This window comes from Scyliorhinus torazame, chromosome 10 (assembly GCF_047496885.1).
Source record: "Scyliorhinus torazame isolate Kashiwa2021f chromosome 10, sScyTor2.1, whole genome shotgun sequence".
In the NCBI taxonomy this organism is placed as follows: Eukaryota; Metazoa; Chordata; class Chondrichthyes; order Carcharhiniformes; family Scyliorhinidae; genus Scyliorhinus; species Scyliorhinus torazame.
In genome coordinates, this window is record NC_092716.1 from 148,809,340 (window position 1) to 148,836,453 (window position 27,114).

Below are 27,114 nucleotides of genomic sequence, written 5' to 3' on the forward strand. Positions count from 1 at the left end.
CACACAACAACCTTCCCAATCCGCACGCAACAACCTCCCCAATCCTCGTGCAAAAACCTCCCCAATCCCCACACAACCTCCCCAATTCCCTCACAAACTCCTCAATCCCCACACAACCTCCCCAATCCCCACACAACAACCTCCCCAATCCCCACACAACCTCCCCAATCCCCACACAACCTCCTTAACCCCCACACAACCTCCCCAATCCCCACACAACCTCCTCAATCCCCACACAACCTCCCCAACCCCCCCACACACCCTCCTCAATCCCCACACAACAACCTCCTCAATCCCCACACAACAACCTCCCCAACCCCCCCACACAACCTCCTCAATCCCCACACAACAACCTCCTCAATCCACACACAACCTCCCCAATCCCCACACAACAACCTTCCCAATCCCCACACAATAACCTTCCCAATCCCCACGCAATAACCTTCCCAATCCCCACGCCGCAACCTTCCCAATCCCCACACAGCAACTTTCCCAATCCGCACGCAGGAACCTTCCCAATCCCGAGGAAACAACCTTCCCAATCCGCACGCAGAAACCTCCCCAATCCCCACGCAGCAACCATCCCAATCCCCGTGCAACAACCTCCCCAATCCCCACACAACCTCCCCAATCCCCACACAACCTCCCCAATCCCCACACAACAACCTTCCCAATCCGCACGCAGCATCCTTCCCAATCCCCACGCAGCAACCTTCCCAATCTCTAGACAGCAACCTCCCTAATCCCCACACAACCTCCCCAATCCCCACACAACCTCCCCAATCCCCACACAACCTCCCCAATCCCCACACAACAACCTCCCCAATCCCCACGCAGCAACCTTCCCAATCCCCACGCAGCAACCATCCCAATCCCCGTGCAACAACCTTCCCAATCCCCACACAACCTCCCCAATCCCCTCACAACCTCCTCTATCCCCACACAACCTCCCCAATCCCCACACAACAACCTCACCAATCCCCACACAACCTCACCAATCCCCACATAACCTCCTCAATCCCCACACAACCTCCTCAATCCCCACACAACCTCCTCAATCCCCACACAACCTCCCCAACCCCCCCCCCCCACACAACCTCCTCAATCCCCACACAACAACCTCCCCAATCCCCACACAACAACCTCCCCAATCCCCACACAACAACCTCCTCAATCCCCACACAACCTCCCCAATCCCCACACAACAACCTTCCCAATCCCCACGCAGCAACCTTCCCAATCCCAAGACAGCAACCTCCCTAATCCCCACGCCACAACCTTCCCAATCTGCACGCAGCAAACTTCCCAATCCCCACGCAGCAACCTACCCAATCACCACACAGCAACCTTCCCAATCCGCATGCAGGAACCTTCCCAATCCCGAGGCACCAACCTTCCCAATCCCCACACAGCAACCTGCCCAATCCGCACGCAGGAACCTTCCCAATCCCGAGGCAACAACCTTCCCAATCCCCACAGAGCAACCTTCCCAATCCGCACGCAGGAACCTTCCCAATCCCGAGACAACAACCTTCCCAATCCCCACTCAGCAACCTTCCCAATCCTGAGACAGCAACCTCCCTAATCCCCACGCCGCAACCTTCCCAATCCGCACGCAGCAACCTTCCCAATCCCCACACAGCAACCTTCCCAATCCCGAGACAGCAACCTCCCTAATCCCCACGCAGCAACCTTCCCAATCCCCACACAACCTACCCAATCCCCACACAACCTCCCCAATCCCCACACAACCTCCCCAATCCCCACACAACCTTCCCAATCCCCACACAACAACCTCCCCAATCCACACACACCCTCCCCAATCCCCACACAACCTCCTCAATCCCCACACAACCTCTTCACTCCCCACACAACCTCTCCAATCCCCACACAACCTCCTCAATCCACACACAACCTCCCCAATCCCCACACAACCTCCTCAATCCCCACACAACCTCCCCAACCCCACCCCACACAACCTCCTCAATCCCCACACAACAACCTCTCCAATCCCCACACAACAACCTCCTCAATCCTCACACAACCTCCCCAATCCCCACTCAACAACCTTCCCAATCCCGACGCAGCAACCTTCCCAATTCAAAGACAGCAACCTCCCTAATCCCCACGCCACAACCTTCCCAATCTGCACGCAGCAAACTTCCCAATCCCCACGCAGCAACCTACCCAATCACCACACAGCAACCTTCCCAATCCGCACGCAGGAACCTTCCCAATCCCGAGGCAACAACCTTCCCAATCCCCACACAGCAACCTGCCCAATCCGCACGCAGGAACCTTCCCAATCCCGAGGCAACAACCTTCCCAATCCCCACAGAGCAACCTTCCCAATCCGCACGCAGGAACTTTCCCAATCCCGAGACAACAACCTTCCCAATCCCCACTCAGCAACCTTCCCAATCCTGAGACAGCAACCTCCCTAATCCCCACGCCGCAACCTTCCCAATCCGCACGCAGCAACCTTCCCAATCCCCACACAGCAACCTTCCCAATCCCGAGACAGCAACCTCCCTAATCCCCACGCAGCAACCTTCCCAATCCCCACACAACCTACCCAATCCCCACACAACCTCCCCAATCCCCACACAACCTCCCCAATCCCCACACAACCTCCTCAATCTCCACACAACCTCCCCAATCCCCACACAACCTTCCCAATCCCCACACAACAACCTCCCCAATCCACACACTCCCTCCCCAATCCCCACACAACCTCCTCAATCCCCACACAACCTCTTCAATCCCCACACAACCTCCCCAATCCCCACACAACATCCTCCCCAATCCTGACACAACCTCTCCAATCCCCACACAACCTCCTCAATCCACACACAACCTCCCCAATCCCCACACAACCTCCTCAATCCCCACACAACCTCCCCAATCCCCACACAACCTCTTTAATCCCCACACAACCTCCCCAATCCCCACACAACAACCTCCCCAATCCCGACACAACCTCCCCAATCCCCACACAACCTCCTCAATCCACACACAACCTCCCCAATCCACACACAACCTCCCCAATCCCCACACAACCTCCTCAATCCCCACACAACCTCCCCAATCCCCACACAACCTCCTCAATCCCCACACAGTATATAGTATTGTTGCTGTATTTATAATTAAAGACCCAGTGTACTGCCCTGGGGACCTGGGTTAAATCCCCACTGTGGCATAAGGTGAAATTTGACTTCTATAGAAAATCTGGAATTAAAATCTAAAGGTGACCATGAAACTATTGTACATTGTCATATTAACCTATCTGGTTCCCTGATGTCCTTTAGAGAAGGAAATCTGCCATCCTTACCTGGTCTGGCCTCTTTATGGCTCCAGATCCACGGCAATGTAGTTGCCTCTGAAATGCCTGAGAAAGCCACTCTTTTTAAGGGCAATGAGTGATGGCCAATAAATGCTGGTCTAACCAATGATGCCCATATTCCATACATCTTTCTCCACAAATCCCCACACAATAATCTTTCCAACCCACATATAACCATCCAATTTGTATTCTCTGACTGTCATCACACACTGGCCATCACTAGCTTGTCAAAAATTCGAATAGATGTTGTCGATAGGCCTCCTGAGAGCAGCAAAAGAACTGTAAAAGCACTCTTTCCTGGATTAGAGAGCTGTTGAATAGGCAATGTTATTTTAATAGTAGATGTTAATTTGCATATATTAGGCAGAGTAGCTCACATCAGATAGGTAGTGAATTTCTTGAGTGCATTCAAGATAATTTACTGGAGCAAAATGTTCTACAACCAAAATGGTTGTAGAATATAAATTTAGTAATAAGTAATGAGCCAGGCTTAGTTAATAATCTTAACAGTGACAAAACATTTACCTATCACCGATCATAATATAATTGAATTCAATATTAGGTTTGAAAAGCAGGAGCTTCACATATTTACTAAGCTCCTAGATTTGGTAATACTAACTTTAGTGGGATAGAACAGAGATGACAACAGAAAGCTGGTCAAAACTGTTATCGGGTCAACTACAAACAAACAGAGGGAGGTTCAACACAAATACTTACCCCAAAGAGCCAAGAGTTCTACTTAGCAAATAAAATAGCTACGTCAAAAGTGGTAAAAGGTCACATAATAATCTTCATTATTGTCACAAGTAGGCTTACATTAACACTGCAATGAAGTTACTGTGAAAAGCCCCTAGTCGCCACATTCCGGTGCCTGTTCAGGTACACTGAGGGAGAATTCAGAATATTCAATTCACCGAAAAAGCACCTCTTTCTTGTGGGAGGAAACCTAAGCACCCGGAGTAAGCCAAACAGACAAGGGGAGAACGTGCAGACTTCACACAGACAGTGACCCAAGACAGGAATCGAACCTGGGACCCTGGTGCTGTGAAGCAACAGTGCTAACCACTATGCTACCATGCTGCCCCATAAAAGAAAAAAGCATCTAAAAATGAAAAGAATAGTGTAGATCCAGGCTACTAGGATGTAACGAACAACAATGGAAGACTGAAAGGGACATTACGAGTTGCAAAAAGGATTACAAAAAGGAACTTGCGAGGGATATCAAGATTAAACAAAAGATTTTATAATAAAATGATAAAGGACAGTTACGGTAATATGGGGCGTCATTCTCCGACCCCCCGCCGGGTCGGAGAATGGCCGTTGGCCGCCGTGAATCCCGCCCCCGCCCCCGCCGAAGTCTCCGGTACCGGAGATTGGGCGGGGGCGGGAATCGGGCCGCGCCGGTTGGCGGGGCCCCCTGCTGGATTCTCCGGCCCGGATGGGCCGAAGTCCCGCCCAGAAATTGCCTGTCCCGCCGGCATAAATCAAACCTGGTATTTACCGGCGGGACCAGGCGGCGTGGGCGGGCTCCGGGGTCCTGGGGCGGGGCGATCTGACCCCGGGGGGTGCCCCCACGGTGGCCTGGCCCGCGATCGGGGCCCACCGATCCGCGGGCGGGCCTGTGCCGTGGGGGCACTCTTTCCCTTCCGCCTCCGCCACGGCCTCCACCATGGCGGAGGCGGAAGAGACTCTCCCCACTGCGCATGCACGGGAAACTGACAGCGGCCGCTGACGCTCCCGCGCATGCGCCGCATTTCCGCGCCAGCTGGCGGGGCAACAAACGCCATTTCCGCCAGCTGGCGGGGCGGAAATCCCTCCGCCGTCAGCCTAGCCCCTCAATGTTGGGGCTAGGCCGCCAAAGATGCGGAGCATTCCGCACCTTTGGGCCGGCGCGATGCCCGTCTGATTGACGCCGTCTTTGAATGAATTAAGAACTGGAACTGTGACTGACTAGTAGGCAAGGAAATGTGTTGGATGTACTTTATATTGCTTCCAAGAGACATTTGATAGTTTCAACATAAAAGGATGTTAACTTAAAGTTAAAGTTCATGAAACTGCATGGGCTGGTTTAGCACAGGGCTAAATCGTTGGCTTTGAAAGCAGATTTGAAAGCAGGCCAGCAACATGGTTCAATTCCCATACCAGCCTCACTGAACAGAATGTGGTGACTAGGGGCTTTTCACAGTAACTTCATTTGAAGCCTACTTGTGACAATAAGCGATTTTCATTTTCAACTGACCTGGTTTAGGACACAGGCTCAGCAGTACACAGCCGAGAGTGGGGTCTTTACAGATTCTACTGCCTTGGAGCCTTTTGCCTTCACAAACAGTAGTCCCTGATCGGTCCAATTTCTAAATGTCTTCTTTTATTGCAGATTACATAAAATTGCCCAATACATATTTTAATTCTTCAGCTGTTACTGAATTCAATCTCTCACTCACTGAGCACTCCTCAACTTCCACTGACCCTCTCTCAACTCTCATCCTCTAACTGAAGCTTCACCTCACTTGCCATTTCACCTCTTCACCTCCTCTCCTTTTTGCCATTCCCCCCACCCCAATCTAGCATAAAGCTAGACAATGGAGTTCAAAGAGATTTGGGGGTTTATGACCCAGATCCCAAATGATCAGGGTATAAAAAATAATCAAAAGGGCTTGTGGAATATAGAGAGAAAGTTTGCTACAGTTATACAAAACCCTGGTTGGACCTCATCTGGAGTTCTGTACACAGATCTGGATGACAACCTTTAGAAAGGATGAACTTCAAATGAGGTTCCCCCCCCCCCCCCAACACCCCACTTGGAATGTTTTCTGGCGATGGAGACAGCCCTCCATTGGAAGGTGGTGGGTTCATCCCGCCGCTGGCAATGTGATTTCCTGTTATAGGAACATAGGAATTAGGAATCAGAAGTCGGCAATTCAGCCCTTCGAGCCTGCTCCGCCATTCAATCAGATCATGGCTGATCTCTTCCTGGTCTCAAATATACCTCCCTAACTGTTCCCCATATTCCTCTAACCTGTTTTTAAAATCAGAAATATATCTATCTCCTTCTTGAAACCATATAATGACGCAGATTTCACCGCACTATGAGGCAGCGAGTTCCACAAATTCACCACCCTCTGCCAGAAATAGTGCCTCCTCATCTCAGTTCTAAATCTACCACCTCTCAACCTATATCTGTGACCTCTTGGTCTAGATTGCACTACAAGTGGAGCAATTGGTCTACCTTTACTTTATCAGTCCCTTTTAATATTTTATATACCTCGATCAGATCCACACTCATCCTTCTAAACTCCAGCAAGTGTAAGCCCAAACTGTTTAATCTGTCCTCATACGTCAACCCTTTCATCCCCGGAATCAATCTGGTGAACTTCCTCTGAACTGTCTCCAATGCCACCACATCCTTCCTCAAATAGAAAAACTAAAACTGGACACAATACTCCAGATATGGTCTCATTAACACCCTGTACAACTGCAGCAACACTTCCCTACTTTTATACTCCAGTCCTTTTGCAATAAAAGCTAACATTCAATTTCCCTTTTTAATTACATACTGTACCTGCAAACCGACTTTCTGAGATTCATGAACAAAGACACCCAGATCCCTCTGCCCAGACGCATTTTGAATCTGCTTTCTATTTGGTTAATAATTTGCCTGTCTACAGGGGTAGCATGGTAGCACAGTGGACAGTGGTTAGCACTGTTGCTTCAAAGCGCCAGGGACCAGGTTCGATTCCCAGTTTGGGTTACTGTCTGTGTAGAGTCTGCACATTCTCCCCGTGTCCGTGTGCGTTTCCTCCGGGTGCTCTGGTTTCCTCCAACAAGTCCCGAAAGACGTGCTTGTTAGGTGAATTGGACATTCTGAATTTGCCCTCAGTGTACCCGAACAGGCGCCGGAGAGTGGGGACTAGGGAATTTTCACAGTAACTCCATTCCAGTATTAATGTAAGCCCTTGTGACATGAATAAGATTATTATTATTATTTTGTCCAAAATGGATAATCTCACACTTATCTGCATTAAACTCCATCTGCCAAATTTTGGCCCAATCTCCTAGTTTATCTATATCCATTTGTAGAATCTTTATCTCCTCTTCACTGTCTGCTTTCCCACCTATTTTAGTATCATCCACAAATGTTGCTATGTCCTTGCTTATAGATCATTTTTTAGATTATGAACAGTTGAAGTCTGAGAATTGACCCCTGCAACACCCCACTAATTACAGTTCGCCAGCCAGAGGAGGACCCCTTTATCCCGGCCCTCTGCTTTCTCGCATCCTCGGCCGGTGTTGCTTGCACCTTCCGCCATCTGGAATGGCCAGAAAATATTGGTCGATATATTAACCTTGGAAAGGGAATGGCATACATTTACTAGAATATTCAAAGGGCTCCAAACGTTAGATTACATGGAGAAATCATTTAAATTAGATTTGCAGTTCTCAGAATACACAGGTTAAGGGTGATTTACTGAGGGTTTTAGAATTTTGAAATAAATTGATAATGTTAAACTTTTTTCGATTGGCAGTTGAGTCTCCGACAATGGGACATAGCCTTGCAATCAGAGCCAGGTCATCCAAGAGAGAAGTTAGGAGACATGGTCAGCATGGTGGCACAGTGGTTAGCAACACCACCAACAACATCAGGGACCCGGGTTCGATTCTGAGCTTGAGTCTGTGCAGAGTTTGCACGTTCTCCCTGTGTCTGCATGTGTTTCCTCCGGTTTTCTCCCACAGTCCAAAGATGTGCAGGTTGGGTGGATTGGCCATGCCAAAATTTCCCCTTAGTGTCCAAAGGTTAGATGGGTTTAAGGGATTATGGGGATAGGGCAGGAGGTGGGCCTAGGTAGAGTGCTCTTTCGGTAGGTCGGTGCAGATTCGATGGGCCGAATGGTCTCCTTCTGCACTGTAGGATTCTATAAAACCTGCCTACACCAGGCTTGGTACACGGAACCCTCTTCCAGCAGTAGGATCTAGCTCAATTTTCAGTCAAAAGATAGATTTCTGCTAGCCAGGGATACAATAATAATCTTCATTGTCACAAGTAGGCTTACATTAACACTGCAATGAAGTTATTGTGAAAATCCCCTAGTCTGTACATTCCAGCGCCTGTTCGGGTACACTGAGGAGAATTCAGAATGTCCAAATTACCTAACAGCATGCTTTTTGGGACTTGTGGGAGGAAACCAAAGCACCCGGAGGAAACCCACGCAGACACGGGGAGAATGTACAGACTCCACACAGACAGTGACCCAAGCCGGGAATCAAACTTGGAACCCTGGCGCTGTGAAGCAACAGTGCTAACCACTCTACTACCGTCCTGCCAAATAAATATAGAAAGATATAAATATATAGATATAGAAAGGATGTGGAGCCAAAGAGGATGAATGGAGTTGAGATATAGATAAGCTATGATCTGTATGACAGAACAGGTTGGAGGGGCTGAATGGTCTCCTCCTGATCCGATCAGGTTATCAAGGTTCTATACACTGACCATTATTAGACATTCAGATTTCTATTTCTGATCCTACTATTATCAAGTACAGCTCTCACCTCTCCAACTCGATCGGCAATAACGTTTGAATGAATGCCAAGAAGCAACTGCTCATCACTGTATTCCTAATCCTGCAACACCAACAAAACTCAGCAACTTGATTGTTGCACAAGCGACAATTATTTTCTGCTCTTGGCTTCTGTATTCAGCTCACTATATGAATATTCACACTGTTTGATTCATTCATACTGCACGCCAGAAATCCACAAAGGTGAATGTAGATTAGAACATTCAGCCCATACCATAACAGTCCCCTCTCCCATCACCACATCCAGCTGCCTCTTAGCTTATACTAGATTTTCCTTTCTTTACTCCTTCCAGAAGACAATCCTATGTGCTGCTCACCCCTCAATAGTCACAGAATCACAGGTCGCTCCTCAGTCTTCTCTGCTCCAGTGAAAACAACTCAAGACTATCCAACCTCACTTCATAACTAAAATCCCAGGCAACATCCTTGTGAATCGCCTCTGCACCCGCTCCAGTGCAATCACATCCTTCCTATAATGTGGCGACCAGAACTGCACACTGTACTCCAGCTGTGGCTTCACCAATGTTCTATACAATTTCAACATGACCTCCCTCTTTTGTAATCTATGCCTTGATTGATAAAGGCAAATGTCCCATATTAGTTTAAACTGCTCCCAACAGCACTAGCAAACCCACCAGCAAGGGTGTTAGTCCCACTCTGGTTCAGATGTAGACCGTCCTGATACGGATACCATCTTCCCCAGAAATGGTCCCAGTGGTCCAGGCATCCAAAACCCTCCCTCCTGCACCACCTCTTAAGCCACATATTCATCTGTGATATTCTCCTATTTCTACACTCGCTCGCGCGTGGCACTGGGAGTGATCCAGAGATTACAACCCGAGAGGTCCTGATTTTTAGTCTATAGCCTAGCTCCCTGAATTTCTGATGCATAACCTCATCCCTCCTTCTACCTATGTCATTGGTACCAACATGTACCATGACCTCTGCCGTATCACCATCCCCCTTCAGGTTGCCCTGCAGCCGTTCAGTGACATCCTCCGGACCCTTTCACCAGGAAGGCAACACACCATCCTGGAGTCTTTTTCACGGCCACAGAAGAGGCTATCTGCGCCCGTGGAGTCCCCTATGACAATTGCTTTTCTGCGCTTTGACCCTCCCTGCTGAACAACAGAGCCAGCCATGGTGCCACTGCTCTGGCCGCTGCCATTGTCTTCACCCGTTAGGCCATCCCCCCAACAGTATCCAAAACGGTATACTTGTTAGAGAGGGAGACAGCCACAAGGGATTCCTGCACTGACTGCCTGCCCTTTCTAGCGGTCACCCATCTGTCGCTGTACTTCATGCATATTGGGTGTCAGCTACAAACATCGTTGTACCAATTCTCCAATCTTAGCTCTTTCCAAAAGCAGTTCAACAATGGACCAGTGGGATTGCAGAATTTACTCTTTTCTGTGAAGAATATCTGAAAAACAAATCTAAGTTTGATTATTTTGGGATTGAACATGCACTCACTTTCACTACATAGTTAACATTCTTATATAGCTCTGTGATGCGATCTTACTAGGTTCCTGCCAAAGCTAAGGGGCGGGGGGCGGAGAATCTCTGGGGTCGGCGTGAATCCCGCCCCTGCCGTCCTCCAAATTCTCCGGGCCTCCAAAAATCGCCCCCGCGTGAATTGCGCCGCCCGCCTCGGAGAATGGCGAGGACCGGCGCGACTCAATGGGCCCCGGGGCTGCCCAAATTCTCCGGGCTGTGATGGGCCGAAGTCCCACCCGTTTAACGAGGGTCCCGCCGGCGTAAATCAAGGTTGGTCCCTACCGGTGGGACCCAGCTTCGTGGGCCGCCTCCGGGGTCCTCTGGGGGGCGCAGGGCGATCTGGCCCCGGGGAGTGCCCCCACGGTGGCCTGGCCCGATCCGCGGGCGGGCCTGTGCTGTGGGGGAACTCTATTCCTCCGCGTCAGCCTTGTACCGATCTGCAATGGCCGACGCGGAGATGAACCTTGCCCTGCGCATGCGCGGGGATGACGCCAGCAGATGCTGGCGCACCTGCACATGCGCCAACTCGCGGCGGCCGGAGGAGGCGCAAACCACTCCGGCGCCTTCCTAGCACCTTTGGGGCGGCTCGACGCCGGAGGTGTTCCCGCCAGGGTTTGCGCAGTTTCAATGATTTGCGCAGAATCCCGCTCTTTATGTCTGGGGGCTGAATTTTGAAGCAACACTGGAGTAAATTAAACTTCTTGGGCGGGATTCCCCAATGCAACACAGCAATGCAGTGCTACTTAATACCACACAACATAGCATTGTGCTGTACTGTGCAGTGCAACCTGCTCAAAGCACGGCAGCTTAACGTCCAAGTCTGGCGTAATGTGTGAATGTTTTCCTGTGAATATTTGAGTAACATGATTAATAATGAAAATGCAGGACATTTCCTCATGGCACCCAATAATAAGACTGTAAGCAAACAAATATGAGGTCTAAGAATAGGACATTGGATCACATTTTGTTCCTTCATCAAAAACTTTTTTTGGGCTTTTTTCAGATTTGTCAACTGTCAGCAATGCATGGAAGGAAGATGAATATTTGTTTGAAAGTAACTATGAAGGTATGACCTTATTTCTAATTTGGAGAGCATATTCTTCATCCTGTGTGGCTTGGAACACGCATTGAAATCCTGTGAAAACTTTTTTTTTAGATGGTGCTGATGGAAGAGAGGTGGGAAGGACAGAGATTGCAGGAAAATCTGACCCTGAGGATGCTTCAGGTAATACCACTTTGATATGCTAATTTGTTTGTGAAATCTTTTCTGCAGCTCCAAGAGTGAGGCCTCGCTGGCTGTGACATAAGGGACAGATATGAATAATTAATACCAGAGCCAGGCTCAAAGTGGTCAGGAATGATGTGGCTAGGATTGGGAATTAAAGGACCAAAGGAAATGGACCCTGGAATAACGTCATTGGATAAGAGCCGGCTTTTGTTTTAATTTAACTGTAAGACTTCAGTCAATTACTATTACAGACTAAGTTGGGAGAGATGATCAAAAAAGGACTTGCAGCTCGAGCTACCTACAAAACCACATGGGTACCAGGGTATTTTCACACGTTTCACAGACTGCTTGTCCACAATAAGCAGAAAATCATTTTTCTTAGCAAAGGGCAGTGATCACCAGTCACACTCACCAGCAAACACTGGTACTTAACCTCCAGTTGACTGCGCAGCTTATCTCTTTGTGTTTTTATTTTAATTTTATTCCTCTCTCAGAGTTACAAAACCAATGTGCAGAGTGAACAAGGCAAGAACCTCGGGCGCGATTCTCCGCTCCCGCGACTAAGTGCCCACGCTGTCGTCACCTCGACGGCGCGATCCCGACCGATTCAGGGCCCGAAAATGGGCTCGGATCGGGGCCGCAAGAAACTCAGGGGGGCGTGTTGCGAAAGCCGAGTCGCCACCGCGCGACGCCTGAATGACACGGCGCTGCGTCATAAATGGCGCGATCCGCGCACAGAGGACCCGGAGGAGAAGAAAGAGGAAGAGATGGCTGAGCCCCGACGAGCCGCACCGAGGTTCCGGGACACGGAACTGGACACTCTGCTGGATGAGGTGGAGCACAGAAGGGACACCCTCTGCCCAAGACGTGGGCATCGCCAGCCATCCAGCGAGGTTGGCATCGCTGTCAGTGCTGTGGGGCAGACCGCCCCGGACCGGGGAGCAGAGTCGGAAGAAGCTGCACGACCTCACTCGGGCTGCTAGGGTAAGTGCCATGAGGGTGCCCCCAGGCCCCCCCACCCCCTGGCACGAGGGGGGGAAGAGGGGTGGTGGGGGGTCAGGGGGGGTTGGGGGGGTCGCATCTCCGTCCCACAGTGAGGCCCGGGGGCCACCGGGCTCCCCAAGGGAGGAGGAGGTTCTGGGGCCCGTCCCGGTAGCTCCATCAAGGGACCTCCCGGGACACTTGGCCTTCCCCCGTTCCGTCCCTGGCGCATCTGGTGGGCAGCGGGCAGGTCAGGGTAGCACAACGCCATCCAGCACGCCCGCCGAGCAGCCTGGCCCATCGAAGCCGGGCTGCCCCAGGAAACGTGTGCCGACGGGGAGCCATGTCGCAGGGCGTGATTCTCAGCAGTCCGCCTCCACTCCTGCTGTACCATCTGGGGAGACATCTAGACGTAGTGGTAGGGCCCGTAAGGCAAAGAAGTTAGGAACATAATAAGTTGGCACGGGTGCAGGGCACAGTTTAGTTGTAGGGGGTAGGGCACCTATGTTAATCACACAAATAAACTCACTGTTGAATTTGACTTGTAAGACTCTGTGCTATGTCCGGTGCCAGGGGTATCGTGAGGGTGCCCGATTGGCTTAGTGGTATACGAGCGGTTCAAGGTCTGGTACGGATGTGCTGACCCTTTACCCCCTACCTCCCATAATCGGACACCGTTGTCCTCGGCACTCCGACGCCAGCCATCCCACACGGGCATGTGGTGAAATATCCGTCACGAAGGATGTGACCACCGGAGTGCATGGTTCAGCTATAGCCATGAGTCAGACCTCGGCTGGCGAATCTGAGCACACAGCTCAGCGCAGAGCGGGCCGTCATCATTAAACATGGCACCGATCACACCCGCTTACCCAATCATCACTGCTGTGCAATCCCGTAGTGCCGCAGTGGTACGGTGATGTGGAATTGGTGCCGTGAACGCGGTGCGGGGATGCGGGTGGGGGGGGTGGGGGGGGCAGTGTGGTGTTCCGTGTGCAAGACAGACAGTGCAAGTGGCAGTGTTCAGCGAATCCCACCCCCACAGTGCGTGAACCGTGTGGCCACCAACGCGTCGCGTGCCCACTGTCCTTGACGGTGCCGTCGTGCAGCCTCCTGGATGTCACGAGCAGCCGGGCAGTGTCTGTGTCCTGCGCCCCGCCCCCCACCCTGATGCGCGCCATCATCCTCCTCCTCCTCCTCCTCTTCCCCATCCCCCTCGTTTGGGTTAGCTCCGGTGCCGTCGGGTCCTCCCTCCGACTTCTCCACCAGGTCATCTCCCCTCTGCATGGCAATGTTGTGCAGCGCACAGCAGACCACAACTGTGGTGTTGGGTGCTCTGGTGCACAGATGAGCCAACACAGTTGTATGTGGTACAACTCTATTTTATTATAACTCTTATAATACAGTTCGTTCTGGATACTCTGCACGTGCTGTCTCCCTGAGTGTGTTTGGCAATAGATGTGTCCTGGTTCTCCTCTGCAGCTAATACTGACCACCGGGGGTCGTGTCTGTGCTTTTATATCTTTCTGTCATTGGTTGTGGTGTTGTGTGTTCTGATTTGTCTGTTGGTGTGTCTATCATGATGTGTGTGTTTGAATATCATGACATCCCCCCTTTTTACAAAGATAAGTGCCTACGTGGTTATAAATATAATTGTGTCGTGAGTGCATCTAAGAGTGTGTGTGTGTGTTGTGTACAGCGTGTGTTTATGACGTAACTATTTACATGGGGCGATGTCGGGTGCGTCACACTAACAAGGTTGTACCATAACAAAACTTGGATGCGAGAGAAAAAAAAAACTTGAACATTGGTCCGGTCAGACGATATCTGGAACAATAAACAACAACAGGTTATAATACAGAAGTGTTTGACTTTTTGAACGTATGAACAGCGTTATAAGTCCAGTCTAATGGGTGACCGCCTCAAGAATGGGCTGGTCCTCAAGCCGGTTCAGCTGTGGAGATTTGGGGTCACACTGGTTCACCTTGGACTGTTGGAGGTGATGCTGTTGCCGAAGTCTCTACTTTACCATTTGTTGCACTTCGTGCAGTGCTTGGTTTTTTTCATTCGTGCAAATATAACATTCAACATCTTTGTTAGAGGTGCCCTGGCTGTGGTTTGGTTCTGGTGGCGATGGAAGGGGCATGATCCGTGGCATCTCCACGAAGTCATCCTTGGGAACCAGTGGAGGATCCGGCGTGTGCGTACGGTTCAGTTGCGAGCGTGGAAGGCGGCACAAAGCCCGCTGATTGCGCCTACGCACCAATCCATCCGCCCTGCATGCCAGGAACAAGGTGGAGTCTGTTTTCTTTTTATGTTTGTGGTGGACGGCATCTTGTAGCCGATGGGTCGTTGCCACCGAAGTAGCACCATCACTAATATCATGCAAGGCGATGACTGTGCCAGATGTGGAAGTTGGCCGAGACCGTGTACGCTGGTTCCGGCCACCTGCTGTGCCGGAAGGGCGACTCCGCAGAGAAACGTCGAAGCATGTCGCCTTGGAGAGAGAATTGTTGCTCGCATCAACGTCTGGCGATGGCGCGAATTGGTGTGTCCATCTTGGACCGCCGGTGCTGGTTGCCACTGCCGACCCAGTGGGACTGCCACGCGATCCATCCCCTGTCGCCGTGGCATCCGCCGTCACCCTGAGCGTGCCATCACCGAGGCCGCGACACCGCCCGTCCGGAGCAAGGTCTGGCGTGCGGAAATCAGAGTCGGCGCTTGGCTGCTCCCCATCTGGAGTCCGGTCTGCCTTCCGTCGATGCCCCCCGTCCGGAGTCCCAACAGGTTCACTGGAGGCAGCCGAGATTCCCTGAAGCTGCACTTCTGGAGTCGGAACATGCAGGAATGCACCAACCAGTGGAGAGGCTCGAGCCATCGAGGGTGGAAGCGGTGCGCCGCCACCGCAGTCGTCAGTGGTCCCACCGTGATCGTTGAGTGCCTCGGTACGCACTAGGCGAGGTCTGTCACCTTGCACCTTTTGCATGGGAAGTGGGATGCTGTCGTCACTCGTCTCACATCCCGTGGATAGATCCTCATTAGCAGCTTGCTGTTCACTAGGGTTGGGTAAATTGTCAGAGTTTTCATCTGGTGGTGCACACCATGTCGGTGGACTGTCATTGTCTTGCTGTTGTCCTTCATTTGGGCTTTTCTTCTTTGGAACTTTAAATCTTCCCCCAGACATTGCAGAACCTTGTTTATTACCCCCAAATTCTCCCATATGTATGGTCTCGAATATAGGATCCAATGTTTCTATCGACATTGTACCATTTTCCAAAGAACATTCCGTTTCACTTTTCTTCTCAGGTACCTCATATGTAACTTTGTTTAATGTACATGCCTTCATGGTCTCTGGGTCTGATTTTGCTGGGACTGGCATGGTCACAGTCTCTCTTTTACTGTTCTCAATTGCCCACATTATACTCCCCATACATAACTGCTTAATCACTGGGGTTAGTGTGGTACAATGGATAATCGGGTCGACCTTATCTGCATCTTCACCATTAGTGGAAAGCACACTTGGTTCACTTGAAACTGCTGCGGGTTTTAAATTCGTTATCTGGCTACTCGATGTCGGTGTCCTCAGGATTCTTGCTCCAATGTTCTGCTCAATAATCAGTGGAGTGTGTATAGGTTCAATGCAATTAATGTTCCCCTCAAGGTTTGAAGAGTCATTACTGACTAACTGCTGGTCTCCGAAGTTGGGATTTTGCGGCATTGTGTTGAAGGGAGACATTTGTCCCTGCTGTAGATATGATTCAGGTTGTGTTATTTCCATTACCTGAGGATCAATGTCTTGTCCATTTTTTCGATCCGTACTAAAACACTGGCAATTCTCAGTCTGCTCCTTGCAAGTTAAACATTCAATTAATTTCGTTAGCAAATCCTCAGCATCCTTCTGTGGCCGTGCAGCATTATTAATCTCTGTTCGGCTACAATGATCCTGAAGGTCAGCGCATAAACCTTTTTTCTTCGGGCTTGGACGAGGCGATTCCTTTGGCTTGTCTTCAGTTGGGCTTGAACAGTCTTCAGCGCTGTGCCCTTCATTGTAGCATGAGAGACCGTCATGGTCATGCTGCTGTGTAGTGGAGCATGGTAGGCTGTTATAGCCTTCTTGCTGTTCACGTGAGCATGGCAGACTTGCATCGTCTGCCGCTGGTTGGTCAGGAGAGGTTGCTAGACCCTCATGGTCTTGTTCCTGCAAGGACTGCGCTCTGAAGTCTTGCGTTCCTTCCATCGTGGAGTCCGTCCACGAGCTCTCTGTGGAGGCTTGTGACACTGGAGTCACTTCTTGTTTGTGCAAGGACTGCGCTCTGGAGTCTTGCGTTGCTTCTATCGTGGAGGCTGTCCACGAGCTCTCTGTGGAGGCTTGTGACACTGGAGTCACTTCATGTTCGTGCAAGGACTGCGCTCTGGAGTCTTGCGTTGCTTCTATCGTGGAGGCTGTCCACGAGCTCTCTGTGGAGGCTTGTGACACTGGAGTCACTTCTTGTCCGTGCAAGGACTGCGCTCTGGAGTCTTGCATTTCTGCAATTGTGGAGTCTGTCCACGAGCTTGCTGTGGAAGCTTGTGACACTGGAGTCACTTCTGGTTCATGCGAGGACTGCACTCTGGAGTCTTGCATGTCTTCTTTCATAGAGTCGGGAACGTTGAGCGGGACGTGGACCACGCTCTGTGTGGCAGCAGGGCACTCTCCGTGTGCTTGCACCGCTCCCTGTCTGTTAATGTCAGGCTGCAGCATCATCCGGTACTGATAAGTTGGAACGTCATATCTGCTGGATTGAAGATCCTCAAATCCGAAAAATGAATCCGCATCTGCGTCGGATTCAATGTGGGGGCCGCCAATGTGCAACACGAAAGGTTCGTCCGAGTCATAGTCATATAGGACCACGGAGCTATCATTGGGCTCGCGAGGTCCGGAAACACTGTAAAAATCGTCATCGAAGTATTCAAGGTCGGAATCATCGGCTTGTGCGTAGGTAACTGCTTGTCGGAGGGTTCTTCGGAGGTCAAATTCATCTCCTGGGTCAATTTGCGGCACTGTGCTGTCATTCCAGGTGAGGGAAGGTTGTTTTACAGCTTTAACAGATTTTTGTTTTTTTGATTTGGGACGTTTCCCTTTTAAATTGGATTTGGGACATTTCCCTTTTAAATTGGTGCAGTCTGGGGCCTCTGACATCCTGACGCTCGGTATGTAGCACGTAGGAAGCGACTGCGCATGTTCAGATCGCTGTTCCTTTACCGATGGCCGTTTTCTTGACTGCGCATGCGCAGCATCTCGCGCATGCGCAAACGAAACTTCCGGTTCTGCGCACTTCTCGCGCAACTGTGCTAGCGTTATACCTTTAGCAAGATGGCCGCCGACCTCGACCCAGCCTTCTCTCAGGCCCGGGATTTCGGCCTCTGGGAATTCGGGCTCCGGGATCCCAGCCACGAGGTGAGTACTGCAGCTTTTCTTACCTTTATGTGCCGATTGGATTGCGTTTTCTTCACAGTACTTGGAGAATTTGCCCAGGACTGCCTGGTAATCGTACCTTTGCTGCCTCCTGAAGAACCTGAACCTTCTGAATATTTCTCTTGCCCTTGCACCGGCGATGGTGAGGAGAAATTCAATTTTTTCCTTATCATCCAGGTCTTTGAGTTCAGCTGCCACCAGGAACAATTCGAACATTTGCCGGAATCGCCGCCAGTTTTCGCGGAGGTCGCCGTCGCACTGGAGCGCCTGTGGAACCGGGAGCTCGTACATCATGCCTGGGCACTGCTGGTTGTCTGTGTACACTGAGGTATGCCGGCAGGTATCGATCCACTCCTGTACCATGTGGTGTTGGGTGCTCTGGTGCACAGATGAGCCAACACAGTTGTATGTGGTACAACTCTATTTTATTATAACTCTTATAATACAGTTCGTTCTGGATACTCTGCACGTGCTGTCTCCCTGAGTGTGTTTGGCAATAGATGTGTCCTGGTTCTCCTCTGCAGCTAATACTGACCACCGGGGGTCGTGTCTGTGCTTTTATATCTTTCTGTCATTGGTTGTGGTGTTGTGTGTTCTGATTTGTCTGTTGGTGTGTCTATCATGATGTGTGTGTTTGAATATCATGACAACAACCATGCACCGACCCTGTCGGGCCGGTACTGCAGGGCCCCTCCGGATCGGTCCAGGCATCTGAATCACATCTTCAGCAGGCCGAAGCACCGCTCCACCACACCCCCGGTTGCTGCATGTGCCTCGTTGTATAGGCTCTCCGCGTTGGTGTGAGGCCTCCGCATTGGCGTCATCAGCCATGACCTCAACGGATAGCCCTTGTCGCCCAGCAACCAGCCCCTCAGCCGTGGGAGGGGGAGGGGGGGCATCCATCGAACATTGCGGGGATGAATGACTGTGCCAGAATGTAGGCGTGATGCACACCCCCAGGGTACTTTGCACACATGTGCATGATCTTCATGTGGGGGTCGCACACCACCTGAATGTTCATGGAGTATGCGCCCTTTCTGTTCATGAACACTTCCCTGTTGTCTGCAGGTGGGCGCATGGGGACGTGCACACCATCGATGACACCCTGGACCATCGGTATCCCGGCCATCTTGGCGAATCCACGTGCCCGTGCTTCCTGCTGTGCTCTGTCAACGGGGAATTTTATGTACCTGTCCGCGATGGCGTACAAGGCATCGGTGACAGCCCTGATGGACCTGTGGACCGATGCCTGTGATATCCCGGAGAGGTCCCCGCTTGGCGCCTGGAAGGAACCGGTCGCATAAACGTTTAGGGCCACTGTCACCTTGACGGAGACTGGTATCGCGTGTCCTCCACCAGTACCAAGTGGCGCGAGATGCGCCACGAGGTGGTATATATGTGCGACCATCTCCCTGCTGAACCGTAGTCTCCTCCTGCATGTGATGTCCGTTAGGGCCTCGAACGACATTCTGTCACGGTACACCCTCGGCCTTGCTGGACGCCTGTGGCGCCCTGGCACCACCATCAGTGGATCCTCCTGCTCCTCCTCCTCCTCCTCCTGCTCCCCCCCAAGCACTTACACTGCATTCCTCGCCGTCAGGGGGTCAATGTTCCCCTCGGCATCCCCCTGTACATTCGGGTCCTGAGCGCCTGCGGCCTGCGCGGTGACGACGGGCCACTCCGCGGCCATCCCCTCTGCTGCACCGGCAACCGCTGCATCTGCAGCCACTGTGGGCCGTCCGACTCTACGCTGCCAGATGGCAAACTCCAGAGCTGCGGCTCCAACTACGGCAGTGAACATCGCTGTCTGGTTGGCATACATGGTGACCTGCAGGAGGGTGGTGGGGGGCAGAGAAACGAGTTACACGGAGATTCTTCCACACCTCGTCAGCCGGGTTGCATGGGATCCCTGTGTGCCCCGGTGGGATGGTCACGCTGCAGATACGCAGCCAGCCTAACACCTGGTCACTGTCAGCGTCCAACGGTCAGTTCACACCATACTCCTCACCAGTGTGCCAGTCACCTGTGCCCATAAGCCACATGGCAACCTGCGGCTGTGTCCTCGTCACCGTCCTGCCATATCAGGGCGGCTGACCTGTGGCTTCCGCGGATGGACGATACCATCCACACTCTCCCTCACCTCCCTCCCACCTGTACACTCTCCCTCACCCCCCCCACCATACCTGCACACTCTCCCTCACCCCCTACTACCTGTACACTCTCCCTCACCCCCCCCCCACACCTGCACACTCTCCCTCATCCCCCCTCTCACCTGCACACTCTCCCTCATCCCCCCTCTCACCTGTACACTCTCCCTCACCCCCCCCACCATACCTGCACACTCTCCCTCACCCCCTACTACCTGTACACTCTCCCTCACCCCCCCCCACACCTGCACACTCTCACTCATCCCCCCTCCCACCTGCACACTCTCCCTCATCCCCCCTCCCACCTGCACACTCTCCCTCACCCCCCCCCCACACCAACACACTCTCCCTCACCCCCCCACCTGCACACTCTCCCTCACCCCCCCCACCTGCACACTCTCCCTCACCCCCCCCCTCCCACCTGCACACTCTCCCTCACCCCCCCCACCTGCACACTCTCCCTCACCCCCCCCCACCTGCACACTCTCCCTCACCCCCCCCCTCCCACCTGCACACTCTCCCTCACCCCCCCCCACCTGTACACTCTCCCTCACGCCCCCTCCCACCTGTACACTCTCCCTCACCCCCCTCCCACCTGCACACTCTCCCTCACCCCCTCCCACCTGCACACTCTCCCTCACGCCCCCTCCCACCTGTACACTCTCCCTCACCCCCCTCCCACCTGTACACACTCCCTCATCCCCCCTCTCCCACCTGCACACTCTCCCTTACCCCTCTCCCACCTGTACACTCTCCCTCACCCCCCCCACACCTGCACACTCTCCCTCACCACCCCCACCTGCACACTCTCCCTCACCCCCCTCCACCTGCACACTCTCCCTCATCCCCCCTCCCACCTGCACACTCTCCCTCACCCCCCTCCCACCTGTACACTCTCCCTCACCCCTCCCACACCTGCACACTCTCCCTTACCCCCCCCAACCTGCACACTCCCCCTCATCCCCCTCTCACCTGCACATTCTCACTCATCCCCCTCTCACCTGCACACTCTCCCTCACCCCCCCCCACCTGCACACTCTCCCTCATCCCCCCCATCTGCACACTCTCCCTCATCCCCCCTCCCACCTGCACACTCTCCCTCGCATCCCTCCCACCTGCACACTCTCCCTCATCCCCCCTCCCACCTGCACATTCTCCCTCACCCCCCCCACCTGCACACTCTCCCTCATCCCCCCCCACCTGCACACTCTCCCTCACCCCCCCCACCTGCACACTCTCCCTCATCCCCCCCCACCTGCACACTCTCCCTCACCCCCCTCCCACCTGTACACTCTCCCTCATCCCCCCTCACACCTGCACACTCTAGCTCATCCCCCCCCACCTGCATACACTCCCTCATCCCCCCCCCACCTGCACACTCTCCCTCACCCCCCCCACCTGCACACTCTCCCTCATCCCCCCCTCCCACCTGTACACTCTCCCTCACCCCCCCACACCTGCACACTCTAACTCATCCCCCCCCACCTGCACACTCTCCCTCACCCCCCCACCTGCACACTCTCCCTCACCCCCCCCCCCACCTGCACACTCTCCCTCATCCCCCCCTCCCACCTGCACACTCTCCCTCACCCCCCCCCCCCTCCCACCTGCTCACTCTCCCTTACCCCCCCTCCCACCTGCACACTCTCCCTCACCCCCCCACCTGCACACTCTCCCTCATCCCCCCTCCCACCTGCACACTCTCCCTCACCCCCCCTCCCACCTGCACACTCTCCCTCACCCCCCCTCCCACCTGCACACTCTCCCTCACCCCCCCCTCCCACCTGCACACTCTCCCTCATCCCCCCCGTTGGCCGCAGCCTTCTTGGGTAAGCCGACCCGGTCTCCAGGAGCTCCGGAACAGTCCGCTCACCTCCTCCCTGCTCAGCGTCAGCCAGCACGACTGGCTGACGACTTTATTTACCAGGTGTGAACGGCGACGGCGTGAACTGGGGTCACGCCGTCGGGACTTCGGCCCATCCGAGCCTGAGAATGGCGGGGGTGGCGGAGAATCGCCATTTGGGTGTCTCGGGCGATTCTCCGGCCTGCGCCACGCGGAACTCGATGGGTCATTCTTGCCGCTTGGGTGAATCGCGGGAGGGCGTCGGACCGGCGTCGCGGGGAAAAATGGCGCGCCAGACGTTCTCCCAACCGGCGCGGGAGCGGAGAATCGCGTCCCTGATCTAGCTCCTTGCTCCAAAAATCAATTCAAATTCAACTTGAATCTAATTCATGGTCCCCACAAAGGGGCGTACTAGATCCAAGCTGCCAAGAACAGGCATTATGCCTAATCTCACACATTCATCCTACACTTGATTGTCTCTCAATTGAAGTTTATCTTCTGTCTTCTCTTCATCTTATTGATGATGATGCATACTTAGTGTCTTACAAATCATTAATTTATACACCGTTTGCAGATTGGCTGTGTGCCATATTAGGTAAAACCCCATTTCTGTCCGTCTGACTGATGAATCATTACCTAACTGCCTTTCCACCTTCAGCCTGATTTAAGGGATTGTCATTGGGGGAGGGGTTCCAGATTTGTGGCATCCTTGCTGTTTATTCATCAACACTGACCACCTAACGGGATTAATATACACTTGTCCATTTCGCAGCTATTAGGCTAGACTGCCACAGGTTAAAAAGCTAACAGCCAATGGCGGCGCAGTGATTGCTGCCTCATGGCGCCAAGGACTCGGGTTCAATCCCAGCACCGGGGCATCGTCCATCTGGAGTTTGCACAATCTCCCTGTGTATACGTGGGTCTCACCTCCACAGCCCAAAAAGGTGTGCAGGGTAGGTGGATTGGCCACACTAAATTGTCCCTGAACAAAAAATAAATAAATAATTTTTAAAAGATAATTATCCACATCCTAAACGACGTTTAAATAATGAGGTGGAATTCTCCATTTCAGAGATAAGTGTTGACGCTGGGACTGAATTGGTGGGTGGACTTATACCATGAAGGCTGCCACCCGCCACCGTACACCGGGCCTGGGTGCTGTCGGCAGATGCCATGAGTGCCATGGGCCCCACCGTCAGGGCTGGGCAGCAGTGCAGGAAGAAGCTACATGACCTCCTCAGTGCAACGAGGGTGAGTAGGCATCACTGTGCTCCTGGCACTAACCCCCATCGCACACACCTGTAACTACCCCTTCATCCCCCTCCCCCACCCCAGAGGGGCAACCAGGCCCTGAAAGTGTGCACACTCCCCACCCTGCAGCACATGCCAGCACCCATACCGGGTGCATGCCCGGGTGTGCTGGCCAGAGGCCACCAGCTGCCCACCCCTTGTGCTGCACACGTTCAACTGCCTAATAATTTGCGCTTTCTGCTCCACCCACCCCCAGAGAAGGGGTCATGTACCACTGGGAGAGAGGGAAGACCGGAGGGGGTCCGCCGGATCTACGGCACCTCACCGGAGCAACAGGTTCTGGACCTGGTTGGTGGGCCTGGGTACGGAGCAGTCATCAAGGCGGAGGTTGGAATCAGGTGAGCAAGCGAGCTCACTCTGAGTTGTGGTTCTCCATGGCATGTGCTGGCACAACCCCCACATTTCCTCTCACCACCCCCACACCACCCCCGTGCCACCACCTCACCACCCCACACCACCCCAGCGCATGATCCAATCATGTGTCATGAATTGTGTGTTGCGGGATCGGCTGGCGATGAGTTGGATCCTTCTGGTGTCCCCTGCCACCAGCCCCAACCCCAAGCGGATACCAGTGATGACGAGGCAATGGACAGCGATGAGAGCCCTCAAGCCACAGCCTGAGACACCCCGGAGCACCAGTCTGGGAAGACAATGATTTCTCATCACAGTTCTCTCCAACACCCTCCACCATCCCAGAGACACTCATCTCGGTTGGCATGTTAATGAGAGGCTCCTGGGCACTATCTGGTGCGCACCACTCATGTGCGTTGACATATCAGGCGGAGGGAGGAACCCTGTGGGGGTGGGGGGGGGGGGATAGTTTTCGGGTTTTTGGAAAGGCCGGTCCCATCGATAGTGGAGATGCAGGAGCAGAGCCAGGGACTACATCAGGGGGTGTCAGCCCCATTAGCACCTGCAGGTGCAGTTGGAGGAGTCCAACCTCCTTCAGTGCCAGGAGGCAGTGCCAATGATACGTGCCACCCCGGCCACGGTGGGCCTTGGGGGGGGGGGGGCGAAGGTATCAGCCATGGGTCAGGATGTCGAAGACCAGGGGCTCTCTGTGCGGGTGTTGGCCAAGGCACAGGATAGGGATGCCCCATCACAGGCAGGCCTCCCCACATCCTTCTTATTGGATGAGGTCTGGCGTTCATCCCCCTCCTCCAGCACGTTTGTCCTTCTGCTGTGCGATGTTGTGGAGGATGCAGCAAGCCACCGTGATGTAGGAGACTCTCGAGCGCTATACTGGAGGGCCCTTCCAGAGCAGTCCTGGCACCTGAACCGCCATCTTCAGGATGCCAAAACCACCACTCGATCACGCCCCTGGTCGCTGCATGGCCATCGTTGTAGCGGGTCTCCGCATCGGTCTGTAGCCTCCGGATAGGCATCAGCAGCCAAGAGCCAACTGCTCACCTGGGGTTGCACCTCGTAGGTGTCAGAACCATCGAGTGTGCCAGGATGAAGGCGTTGTGCACACTGTCCGGGTATCGGCGCAGTCGTGCATGATGTGCATCTCATGGTCACGTACCAGCTGCACATTCATCGAGTGGAAGCTCTTTTGGTTTGTGAAGAGCAGCCTGTTCTGGACCATTGCTTGTAGGGTGACAAGCATCCCGTTAGTCACTCCCTGTACCTGGCACATCCCGGCGATGGCAGCAAGCCCCACCACACAGGCATCCTGGTGGTCTTGGTCCACATTGAATTTGATATATTGTGCCCACCGGGCATACAGGGCTCCTGCGGACCAAGGTCTGCGGAGATCCCAGGACAGGTCCCCCACCAGGCACCTGGAAAGACCCCGTGGTGCAAAGATTCAGAGCGACTGGCATCTTGACAGCCGCCAGGAGCAGGTGTCCTCCTCCGAACCTCAGCTGGAGTCTTCAGTGACATGCATAGTCCGGCAGGTCCTCGAAGGACAGGCGTTGCTGGTACACATGATGCCTGATGGGCACTTCCTTCGCACCTCCTCCTCGGCCTGTTGGGCGGCCGGCTCTCCATCATCACCAGCTGGCCCCTGTTCCTCTGGGGCAGGCTCTGTCGCTACAGAGTCCTACCTGAACAGCTCCTGATCGTACAGCCTCCGTGGGCTGTGGCGACCAGGATGAAGGCCACCATTTCTGGTTGGATTCCGATAGCTATTGCTGCAGGGAGTGAAAGGCAGACATACTGCATGGTGCGAACCCCCATGCCCAACCAGGTCAGTGGACTGCACGGTGGCCCCGGCCTGCACTGTAGCCCCTGCCCCTGTGTGTCGCCCTTCCTCCTCCCGCATCCTCACGCCAACCCACTGGCCATTACCCCGGAACGCTGCCCTCCACACCGCACTCCTGGCCCCATCTATGCCTGGTACCACAAAGACCTCTGGCCCTAGCACCCATCCCTGCTGGCAGAGACCCATCCCTATCAGCAGGAGTGCCAGTGGCTGGCCCTACCCATGCCAGCGGTAAGCTCCACAACCCAGTCCGGCGCCTTCCTTTTGGGGCTACTGTGGGCGTTGCCCTTGGGTGGGTCGCGTGATTCCCCACCAACGGGTGGTGCGGCAACCTGGCATTTGGGGAGGGGGGCGGGGGGGAGTTGGTGGAGCAGAGGCGGGTGGTGTGCGGGATGGTGGAGTGCAGGGTGGATGATGGAGTACTGGGGTGATGGTGTGGGGGCAAGCATACTGCCAGTGTCACTTTGCGCAACCATGGGCCACAATGGGCGGTCTGTGGGGTGCGCAGCAAGATGGCTGCCTTGCTGGCCAAGGCAAAGCAGTCTGTGCCTGGACACCCCGACCCATCCCCTGATCACCCTCTGTTACCCCTGCTGCCCCCCCCCCTCTGCCCCTGCTCCCCGCCAGCCCGGCCGGCCCCCAAACAGCCCACGGTCGTGCCCTGCATGTCCTATCTCCTCTCTCTCCCTCATCAGCCACGACACCTGTTTCCCGATGTTAAAACCACAAGTGATACACGCCGTCAGTAATTCCTCCCGGTGGAGGCAGAGCATCACGGTGGCCGCGGAGAATACCGGGTCAGGCCGTTAATGATACGCCTACGGCGTTTAATTGTGTGTATGGAGTAGAACGCATGGATGCCACTGTCGGAGGTACCGGAGCATGGCATTTTGATGGGCATCCAGCCAGGTTTTCACCTCACGCGTGATTGCCCGCCAAATCTCGTTTCATGATTCCGGCGTCGCTAGATGGAGAATCCCACCCAAGATCTTTACATTGTCTGAATTCATCCTTTTTATCACTTCTCAACATGTCAGACTGCAAAGAACCGTAGCTAACCTTTAACTGATCTTATCCATCATGCTCTTTCTGGTCATGTTGCACCAAGAATATAACATTAAGCAATATATTTAATGATAAACTAATAATAATAATCTTTATTAGTGTCACAAGTAGGCTACATTAACACTGCAATGAAGTTACTGTGAAAATCCTCTAAGTCCTAATGTATAACAAAATAGTATCAAGCTTACAGGACATGAGTAGTGTTTGGGGTGCAGAGGTCCCAAATAGATGGCGTTGTGGGGAGTGTGAGACGACACGAGGAGGCCCAAGGGCATCCTTCTTCCTTCTCCTCAAATCAAAATCACATTTATCTTGGCTATGCATCCAGCCAGGTATCTCTGGCATATTTGACATTGATTAAGCCTCATCCTGTGTCATTATGAAAGTCGTAATGATGATATTATTAAAATTAGGCCTGGGGCTTGCCTAGAGGAAGAACCTCAGGTCGAAGTCAGTGAAGAT

The 27,114-nt window shown here is 53.3% G+C and overlaps 1 protein-coding gene across 2 annotated transcripts in view; it reads left to right on the top strand.

Moving 5' to 3' along the window:
* LOC140430964 (ETS homologous factor-like) overlaps positions 1-27,114 on the top strand; it is a 147,535-nt gene that overhangs the window by 80,369 nt on the left and 40,052 nt on the right. For both annotated transcript variants that reach the window (XM_072518813.1, XM_072518814.1), the window contains 2 exons: positions 11,420-11,482; positions 11,573-11,641. In XM_072518813.1, the coding sequence (XP_072374914.1) occupies positions 11,420-11,482; positions 11,573-11,641 (132 nt within the window). The remainder of the gene's footprint in view (positions 1-11,419; positions 11,483-11,572; positions 11,642-27,114) is intronic.